Raw genomic sequence first — 11,198 nt, 5'->3', positions numbered from 1 at the left:
TTTATACAAATAAATATTAATGTAAATTAAATATTAAAAATACTAACTATAAAAGCATTTGGGTAAACTCCCCAGGCTCTTTTCAGAGTTCAGAGTAGGGTATCCCCTATGAGCACCTCTTCCCCCATAAAATGACTTGGTATTTAATTTTGCTGGAGTCAGAGTCAGCCTACTAAAATTATCAGGAGTTGGAGTTGAGTGTTTTTTACCGACTCCGCAGCCCTGCTATTGACAGCGTCAGAGTAATCACACACAAGTGGGTAGACACAGGTTTTTTATGACAACAGTATGCATTTTGGACAAGTTGTCTGTTCCTCTTCAGCCACTTTTGTTACAATTTGGTGGGTTTACAGGCAAACTTATAAACAAAGTCTTGTTTATAAGTTTGTATTATGTTTATGTTGTATATAATTTATTTATTTCACAATTAATTTCATTAAGCAACAGTTTTATCTCTGGTTACTATTTGTATGGAAAACATAATATAACATCTGTGAAAAATCCCAAAAATCCACACAGCAGCAAAATAGAATGTACCTTTTAAGTATGTATAAAAATGTAATTTTGAACTATTTTAATCATAAACCCAAATGTTTGTAATGAAAAACCACTTGTATTTTTGTAGACGCCTGTAAACCCACCAAATTGTAACAAAAGCGGCTGAAGAAGGACAGACAACCTGTCTGAAATGCATACCATTGTCGTAATAAACCTGTTTCTATCCAATTCTGTGTGATTATTCCAACAATGTCAATGGTGTATGATAAGTCCTCTGTAGAGCCAAAACTTAGTGCTCATTGATTCATATTGTTACATAAGATACAAAAAGTAATCCTGTCAAAAATTAATGCCTCTTCTTTTTAAACAAACATCTTTGTGTTTATTTAATTTTTAGTTTATCCAAACTGTTTTCATTTTATCTGTTAAATTTTATATTGTTGAAACTGCTATATTTTAGTATAGCATTCATATAGCTCATGTAATTATAGCTTTTTATGATTTTGCAATATTTTGTTCAAATTATGTTAAATTTAAAGTAATCTGTGTAACATTGACTGTGGACAATCTGCCAAAGAATATATAATAAATATATTAGTGCATTGATATACTTAAACTATCTGAAGTATTTTAATAATTTAAAAAATATATTTTTATTTTTCAGAGGAAACAAAAATGTTACATTAACATTATCTTGGAATATCATTCCTAATGCCGGTAGCCTTCCAAATATTGTAGGAACAGGAAGCCACAGTTACAGTTTCCCTACAGAATACACCACATCGCGTCTGTAAAAAGTAAAGCATCCACATCTTTTAAGGAGCCTTACTACCATCCATCATTATCAGAAATCTTGGATAAATAGTTGAAAATTTGTTGTCTATACTTTAATAATGTGATTAACTGAAATTTATGAAACAATCCAACACATACTTCAGTATTTATTTAAAAAAAAAAAGAAATAGAAGTTAATTTATTCATTTCTCATTTTATGTTAAAATACTTTATTTAGAGTGCAGTATTTATATTTAATTGTAAAGCTTAACTTAATTACATAATTTGTTAGATTTTTTTTATCTGAGTTTTTTTATGTTCTGTTTTGTTTACTGATATATATTTCTGATAAAATTGCATTTGAGTTCAGAAAAATTATGTAACACTGAAAGAAATATAAAATTTTAATAAAGATGACAATAATTTTCAACTTAAGTTTACATATATACATTTTTTTTATTCTTTCACTGTATAAAAATAAATGTTTAGAATCAACGTAAGTTTGAAGAAATTTATAAAATTAAATATTAAGAAGAGTTGAAAACCATAAAGGAAGAAATATTTTCAAACCTGTTAGAATATTGTGTAATAAAACCATAAAGAAAGTAATTCAGTTTTTGATAGATTCACTTTATGTTAAGTTAACTGTTCTATTTAGTAAGTTATTTTGTGATGTATTCCAATAATCTATAAAATTTTCATTTTATTGTTCAAGAGAAATACATTGCACCAAACTAGAAATAACAATCCTTTTTTTCCCTCATTCAGTATACATCTTCCATTCTTTTCATTTTGATTATCATCAGAGAGAGAATAAGAGATTTTAATCATCCTCTATTATGCAAATTAATCATATAAAAATATGATTTATCTTAAAAAATGAGATCAACTATCTGTGCATTAAGATGCCATCTTATTGCTGTAAGGCTTCACGACAGTGACAGGCATCAGAGATGATAAGATCGTGGAAGTTAACACTCAGCCTTTTAAAATAATACTACTGTAGGGAATCCAGGTTTGAATTTGATGTAAACTCATAATTTCCCATGGTTGACAGTAGTTGGAGATCTGTTGTTGGGGCAATGATGGAGAATCCTTTACCCAGCAATAAAAAAATATAAATAGAACTATAGAAAAACAGCATGGATCAACATTTCTACATTAATAAAAAATAGAAGGATAAGAAATATAGTAAACATGTAATTGTATGTCATTATAATTTCTATATTAATGTTACATAAACTAATGCCTGTAATGTAATTTTTGAAACAATTTTCTGTACCTACTAAGGAATACTAATACAAAATAGCTTAAACACTGCCTACTTTTTATTCCTTTCATTTTCAATTCAGACTGTATCTGTAAGCTGTTAAATGCCAATTGCCTGTTTTTATGTGGTAGGCAGTACACAGTATTGAATAAAAAATCATTGTAAACATAACCATTTCTGAGGTAAGTAATTCGACAAAAACCTGGAATTTTTAAGAGTTTACAATTCTAAGATGTATATACGAAAATGGAAGGAGGACATGTGGAATACTTGCTAACTGAGGTAAAGATACGGCAACATTTACTCCCAGCAACAGGTAGAAGCCAGCAAGTCAGTCATGATACTAACATATGAATTGTTAATTAATATCTCAAATAGTTGAGTTTTCCATCTGTTTACTAAAGTGTTTTTACTTAGTATGATATATACTTGAATGCTTATTATTATTTTTTAACATCCTGCAAATTTGGCCTGGACACACAACCAGGCTGGTGAGTCAGGTCATCCTGTAAAAATCTTAATTATGGTTGCCATACTGTTTTAGAGAATAATTAATTGATCATCATTCTCTAAGAATAAATCATATATTAGAAGTTAATATAAAAATCTGTATTGGTAATTTTTGCTAATTGTTAACTGATGGAAGTAGAGCAAAGTATATGATTAGACTGTTAAACTGTACAATGTTAAAATAAAATCCTGATGATGATGTGTGTGACTGATGATAAAAGAATACTGTATGTTGGTTAGTTGCTTAACGAAAATTTAGAAACGATTTTCAATAAAGGTAAAACTTTGAACAGATTTTCTTCAAATTTTATGAAAAACTGCAAGTTGGCTGTATTTTTCGATTTTAATGGTTCAAAAACCGAAATTAAGTCTTTATTAACGAACTCTTGAACTTTTCTATGACATCATTCTGTTTTCAAAATAGAATTTGATTTCACAACTTTTTACGTAATATTATTTTACTTAAAAGTTATTTAAACTTTCAAAATTTGTTTATTTCATCAAACTTAGGATAAAATGTGATCGTAAGTGCGATATTGACAGATGACAAAAACTTTTCGTTTAAAATAGTGTGTTATGACAAAAATATTTTATTCATAATTATATTTTTAATTTCCCTATTTAATGATGCAGTAAAAATAATGATGATGGTGATTAAATACAGTGCATCAAAACTTGAGTTAATTTCTCCCATCTTTGTTTATACATATTACACTTAAATGTGAAAATGAATTTTATAGATATGATGATGGCTTAGGCAGGGGCGCCGCTAGCTGTTTGAACGCCCGTGTGCAATACCGATTATGCCGCCCCCTGTTTAACTACAACAACCTAGGCTGAGCTTGCCAGTAAGGCTCTTTAGTGTTGTCTCATAAGGGTGTGAAAAAAAAAGAAATACTTTATAAAGAAAAACTATTTATTATTACTAAGTTATTTTTGTTTACTTAAGTGTAAAACCATATAAATATTTATTTACAGAAATTTAACTCTTCTTGCCTTTATGTTTGCGAAATCTGCTATCAATTTTCTTGTATCCAAGCTGTCTAAGATTTCGTGTTCAATTGAAACTATAGCTAAATTACTTAGTCTTTGCTGGTACATTGTTGATCTTAAATAGTTTTTTTATAATTTTTAACTTTGAAAAGGACCTTTCACCAAATGCAACTGAAACCGGCAATGTAAGTAATATTCTTAGTGCTATTGCTGTGTTAGGAAATGTTGATATTAAGTCATTAGTAAAAAGATATTGTAATAGGGTTTGTGGATCATTAGACTGGTTTTCTGGAAAATGCAACTTTAAAGTATTGATTTCATTAAACAAATCAATACCGTCAATGTCTGTTTCACTACTTGAATCGTCTTTAAGCTTCAGATTTAAATCCTAACCAAGTTAAAATATCATTAATTATACTTAGACCCATGTCAGAAGAATTATTAACAAAATAATTGCAATTTGATATGCGATAGAACTGTTCGAATGCGTACAAGTACAAATTGAGAAGGAAGCTCTGTGGGGATTCCCTATTTTCGCCAGTCCTGTCAACTTCTGTCATAGAGCACGACTATGGGTACTTGGCTTTCGGGCGCCGCCGGATGGTTCAACCTGCCGACAGACGTTTCGCATTGCATCTTAATTCTGAGAGTTTTTAAAAACTTATAAAAAAAAATATTTTGATTGACTTTTAAAATATTGATATTTTGATTTTTTCCATTATTTAGACGGTCACTCGTTAGTAAGTTGCAGTTTAAAATTATCACGTAGACGTAAATGAGTTCAAAATAATTAATCAAATGTTTCTTAGAGTATTTTGTCTATCAGTGGCGGAATAGATACAACCACTGAACACTGGTCGTGGGTTCGCGCATCGCAACGGACTGACCACACAAAGTTTTCCGAGTTTTCTTCATGTTTTTAATACCTAAATAATGACAAGTTTTCTTATCATTATTTAGGTATTAAAAAGTTTTCTATAAAAATTCTCTCCGGAGGCATTTCCCTCGGAAGATTGTCGCACTGTAACCAAATAAACCGAACCTTAAAATATTTTACTCCTATTTAAAATCACTTTTAACTCTTTTTGCAAGAGATCCTTTTTAGCAATCCCATTAGGTGGTGTGCACATATTGCGTCGATAGATTTTGCTTCATTTTTTTTCTCCCATTCTGTATACAATTCGTATGCCTCGTCATCACTGCCTCAACTTCCCATTTGCGCAATCATATGTACTCGTACAATAAATGTAATTAACAACAGAATATGCCAAAATAAATGAATTATTTTGTATGCTAAAACACTCGGATGACTTTCCCTCCCCCGTGTCAGTATTCCTCCCCCTGCATAACCCACAGGATTCTGACGGGTGGTGAGGGATGGAGCCTGACGTAGCCGAGTGGACCACCCTCGGAAATATTCTTGGGCTTTCAATCCTCCTGGATTCGATTTCGGGTCTCCCGAAACAGTCGGATACCATTTTTACCGCTCGGTTTATTTTAAATCATTTATATTTACCAATTAATATAATTCGAGAGTAAGCATATAATCCGATTATTTTGGGTTTTCTTGCGAGTTAAATTCTTTTGCGCTATGAAAAATCTGGATTTGAATCCTCTTAAAATCTTAATTTGTTTATCCATTAAAAAAATTCTTTCGGCTCTGCGGGCACTGGAAGGACTATTTTTAAAAATTGCGCAATTTTAATAATTAAAATACGATTTAATGTAGTGGTACTGAAAGCCGTCATCACTATTTGTTGCTTTCTAATCGTTACTAATCTTGACGGACGGATGGCCAAGGCAGGGAATGGCGCCATTTTTCCGCTCTTAGAAACCCAGACTTCGGCTAGATTCTCAGAAATTTCCATGAGTGATTTGACCACAGAAATCTCACGTTCTGTCGCTCACTCTGTCGCATTGTGGTATTGGAAAAACTTTCTAATGCTCGCAGGGCAGAGAGTTAAAAAAAAAAAAAAAAGTATATTCTGCTAAGATTGATCGCGTGTTTCATCATATTTCACTTTTGGTATTGTTGAATACTTTTTTTTATAAAAAGAAATTAAATAACCTTTCTTTATAAATGAGCTTTATCGCGTAATAAAATAAACATTATTTATAAAATGGAAAAACTCGCATAAATTATAGTTTACGTTCAGAAATAAATTTAATATTTTATATTATTTTGCAAAATAAAACTATATATTTTGTAAATAACTATTTGTATAATAAAATTGTAGTAAAGTGGAGATTATAAAATTAATTTATAATATTTTTATCAGAAAAGGAAAGAGGCGAAACAGCATGCTTAAAATCAACATCCGTTGTTATCTGATAAAAGTTAAATTTGTGCCACTTAATTCATGTCATTTTTTTTACATTTATCAATGAATGAAATTATTAAATATATATTTTATTATTTAAAAAAAGCTGATTACAAATATATTTTCATATTTTAACATTTGAGAACAATATACAAATCATTAATTATTAATAATAATAACAAACAATATGTTTCGTGCTATATATAAAGTTATTTATAATAAAAATTTCTGTTAATCATTACAAGAACAGCAATAGAAATAAGTGAATTGCAGAAATATAACTTCACAGAACCACTTACAGCTTCCTGTTTTTCAGCCGACACATCAGTTATAAATGATTTTTGAGCATCTTTAGGTTGAATTGTATTTTCAGTTGTAAATTTTGATTTTGTAGTTTTTGGTTTCTTTGTGTTTTTTGGTTTTTTCGTTAATTTTTTAGATCCTAATGTTGTCATAATTTCGGTGACATCCTCTGATTTTTCTCGAATATCAACACAGTTGTCAGCATTATCTACCGACATCTCAAGATTTAACAAACTTTTCCCTTTCAATCCTTCGGGTTCATTACAAATACTCCCTTCTTTCAACAGCTTATATTTTTCGTCAGATCTCTCAAAGATCCATTCCAAACGACAGTCACATGTTAGTAAATTTTGTTTTACTTGCAACGAAGGTATAGCGCTGAAATTTGTGGTTCCGAGGTTAGGTATCAACGAATCTTCTTCGGCATTCTTTATTTCGTTATCAGAAAATTTTAAATAATCCGTCGTGTTGATTGACCAAAACGCTTTATTTTCGCAAGTTTCAATGTAGCAGTCGTGAAAAGAAAAAGACTTGGTTTCCATGGTCATGATCATGTTGCCGTGTACTTGACGAAAAGAAGAGTGACCCACTTCTATGTTATCGACTTCTGCTAAAGAAAGTGCTCCAAAACTCGAAGCTGTTACGGCATTTCGTATGAAACTGAATTGTTTAGCAGTTCTGATTATGATCGATGTGATATCAAAAGTATTAATATAATTGTTTTCAAATGTAAATCTTTCTATATTAGAAAGCGTTATAGCTCTTGAATGCACTGTCCCAATATGGCAATCTTTAATTTCTATAGACTTGACCTCGATACCATTGATTGCGGTGGGTGGAAAATTTTCGACACTGGCATTAATTATTTCTAAACTCAAACAGTCTTTGACATCTGAAAGACTATAAGACTGTAAATCAAGAAAACTGATATTATGCATGAGAATGTTATTTATTGAACTCTCTGTGAATGAATATGATTGAACATTGAGTTCACCCAATTCCACAAATTTAAGGATTTCTAAATTAAGATTTCTCAAAGCAAGTTTTTCTACTTCGACACTGGTGCATTTGCTTACAATAAATTCTGTACCAGTAAATTTATCTTCTGACTGTGATATGTATACCGTATCTTCTGCTCCGGTGCATGTACAATTAATATAATTAGGAGTACATTCGCAGCTAGGATGATTTGGGCATGTCCCTCTTACTAAACACGTGAATACCGATATCAATATACATATCTGTCAATAAATTAAAAAAAATATACTTATACTGTCGAGCTAGAGATATTTACAAATGTTAAATAAAACTTACTTCTAATAAAAAGCTGAGAATTTTAGATGCAACTTCTGCTGAAGCCATTTCTGTTCCACTAGCTGATTAATAGATGATTCTTAACTTCCTCATTTCCATCGTATGCTTTACAGGAAAAGGAAACGAACTGCTTCCTTTTATTAGTAATTTTATCACTAGACTGTTTGCTTCCTTTAACTATATAATTCAGGTACCACTGTTAATAACTTCTCAGAATTCAAAATTTCATTCGTTAATCATTTTAAATGATTTGTTTATTTTAATTACATATCAATTCTAAGAACCATTTTTTAAAATGTCTTATTTGTATTACTTATTTTAACAAATATGAAATTTTTTTTGTGTAAATGCATTATTTTTTAATATATTTGTTGAAGTGTTGTGTATTTATAAGCGTTCAAATTTCACAATTTCTTAAACTTTCAGAATTTAAATAATACATAGAAACTAGATTAGATAAGCGAATAGATGAGAGCTATGTATTAAGGCAAAAGACATTTTAAGGACTTTATTTAACCGCTTTTGCAAACAATCCTTAAATCGATTGAGAGTATTAAAAATCATTTTATTTCCATTTCCAATTTGTTTTTTGTTTTATTGAAGCTGAGCTTCTTCTTACACAATTGTGTTCGTTCTCAAAATCCATTCGATAGATTTTGATTAACCTTTGTGCCATTTTTTATTAATTGAGATGGAAAATTCAAAAATGTAATAAAAATGGGGATCCACGACTTCGTTTTCGAGATTTAAGGTTGTTTCACGAGTGCACGTTAAAATTTATATATATTTAATGTTTAAGCATATATCGTAGGAATCGCGCGACTTTGTCGTGTGATATTTCACGGTCACTAGTACGTATTGTATGGGATTTTTTTTAAAACTCTTTCCGCCCTGTGGGCACTAAGTAGGCCTCTTTAAGCAAGCCCATTTTGGGTTCGGTCAGGCCCACAATGGGATGGACGGGTGCCGACATATTCGAACGGACCACCCCGAAAAATTCCTGGGGATTTTTCAATCCCGGGTTCCCCAGAGCGGTAGGCTGCCATTTTGACCGCTCGGCCATCCCGCCGTCAGAGATGGAGGCTATCACATCATCGGATTTTTTCTGAAGTTGAAAGGCAACAAAGAAAGATTCGTGTTTTCATTGCAAAACCGGTGCAACAAACTACCACGCCTATCAATTCTATGACAGCATTTTGAAGTGGTGTCGGGAGAACAACTTCTTGTAGCCGAAATGCCAATTACGAAAGGAGTATCGAGATGCAAAAAAATTCCTCATAAAAATTTAACGTTGGTCCTATACTGAATAAATCAGCGATTGCATAACGAAATATAATTACTAAATTTCCCAAAAAGAAATTTATTAAATACTTATAATTTGGATTGATTATTTTAAATAAATATATTTCTTACTTTTAATTTTTATTTTTAATGTTTTAATTTTTTAAAATATTTCGGGTTTGTGTCAAATCATTTTTTATTATTTGTTGTTCGTTGTTGTTGAATCGGATAAAATAATGGAGCATGAGGGCGATTTGGGGTAAAGGGGTGCCTTCTGGGATGATTTTCGATGGAAATCTGACCTATATTTCGATGTTAAACAAGTGAATAAATCCAAAAACTCTCTCTGGGCAGTCTGTTGGTCGAGTCAAATCCGAAATTGATTGCCAGTGATCCGTAGTTTTAATCCCTAGGATACCGGTAGTTCTTATTGCTTTTTTAAAAACTTTTTTGTCCTATCAGCACTAAGAGAACATTTTTAGAAAGCCCGTTATGTGTTCAGCCAGGTCCAGAATAGGGCAGCCTACTAGTGACGGACAAAACCCGACATATCGGGGTTAGATCACTCCTAAAAATTGTTTTTTTTTTTTTTTTTTTACTCATCCGGATTCGTTCCAAGTTATTTAGAGTGTTAGGTTTTTGTCTTAACCTTGTGGTTTTCAACCGAGGTGCAACGAAATATATTGCTGAGCAACACCATAACTTTTACATATATTACTAAAAGTATGAAAATCGCTATAAATCTACATTAATAGAGTTGCCGGAAGAAAAATTTACCAAGTTGAGGGTGCCACTGGTAGAAAAAGGTTAAAATATAGAGAAGGTGGTATTATGGAACCCCATTTTCATTTTAGTGAATTGTAAACAAGGTATCATAACTACACCCACATTTTTTGTGCGAAAAGTACTGGTAACTGTTAAACTAAATGTTCCTAATTGGATTTTTCGCTAGTGTAACTATAAATATGATTTTTGAAGGCTTTTGTACAAATGTCAGAAAGTAGGCTTAGAGAAAATCAGGTGGTAATATGGAACCTTATTGTATGTTTTCATAAAATTATTTAATGTAGCCAAAAACAAATATGAAAGTACAAAAAATGTTAAATAATTATTGCAATAAACAAAATTATTTATTCCGGTGTATTTTATCGCAAAAATACTTTTATAATAGAAAAATAAAAGAATGTAAGTCCGTCGACCATCTCCGGTTGGAGATCGAATTAAACTTCGATTTTGACCTCTCCCGCGCCTCCGAAAGGTTTCGAATTGTCATCAGGTGACAAGGAGAGACCAATCGGAAAGGGAAATCTGAGGAAAACGGATAAAACCCCGGACATTCAAGGACGCGACGGCTTCTTTTCCCAAAAGTTCCAAGTGACGGATCTATTGTTGTGTGTGTGTCTCGCGCTCATCTTCGTTTCCATCTCCCGACCTCGAATCGACAACTTTCCATCAATGGAAGTCGACCACATCGTCCCGGAGTCGTCGAGACGTATGGAATTGTTCATTTGCGAACAAGGAACACGCCTTCAAAATGGGACTATCTTGGAAAGGAGAGGAAGACCCAGAGGCTGCAGCCGCCGCAGAACTTCCAAGATCGCGGAAATCTTGTAAGCTTCTTTCGTGTTTAATAAACGGGTTGTGTTATTGTAAACGAGGCATCTATCTCTGACTCAACTGCTTCCACATGTCGTTGATTGTTACCNATATAATAAATATATTAGTGCATTGATATACTTAAACTATCTGAAGTATTTTAATAATTTAAAAAATATATTTTTATTTTTCAGAGGAAACAAAAATGTTACATTAACATTATCTTGGAATATCATTCCTAATGCCGGTAGCCTTCCAAATATTGTAGGAACAGGAAGCCACAGTTACAGTTTCCCTACAGAATACACCACATCGCGTCTGTAAAAAGTAAAGCATCC

The 11,198-nt window shown here is 31.6% G+C and overlaps 1 protein-coding gene across 1 annotated transcript; it reads right to left on the bottom strand.

The window, feature by feature from the left end:
- Positions 1–6,489: 6,489 nt before the first annotated feature.
- LOC111623749 lies at positions 6,490–8,151 on the bottom strand. Its single transcript, XM_023366447.1, has 2 exons — positions 7,984–8,151; positions 6,490–7,910 (listed from the first exon to the last, which is right to left on the bottom strand). Exons 1-2 carry the CDS (start codon positions 8,029–8,031, stop codon positions 6,576–6,578), a joined length of 1,383 nt encoding a protein of 460 aa, XP_023222215.1. The 5' UTR covers positions 8,032–8,151; the 3' UTR covers positions 6,490–6,575.
- Between the last annotated feature and the right edge of the window lie 3,047 nt (positions 8,152–11,198).

This window comes from Centruroides sculpturatus, unplaced genomic scaffold (genome assembly GCF_000671375.1).
Source record: "Centruroides sculpturatus isolate CEXI.00-Female unplaced genomic scaffold, Cexi_2.0 scaffold372, whole genome shotgun sequence".
Lineage (NCBI taxonomy): Eukaryota > Metazoa > Arthropoda > Arachnida > Scorpiones > Buthidae > Centruroides > Centruroides sculpturatus.
The sequence above is the reverse complement of the archived record's forward strand: the minus strand, read 5'-3'. Positions and strand labels throughout refer to the sequence as shown.

Bases quoted from the DNA above. Each gene is read 5' to 3' on its own strand.
- LOC111623749 (XM_023366447.1), bottom strand. From the start codon at position 8,031: ATGGCTTCAGCAGAAGTTGCATCTAAAATTCTCAGCTTTTTATTAGAA. The intron at 7,911-7,983 runs GTAAGTTTTATT...ATTTATTGACAG, and splicing joins TTCTCAGCTTTTTATTAGAA to ATATGTATATTGATATCGGT.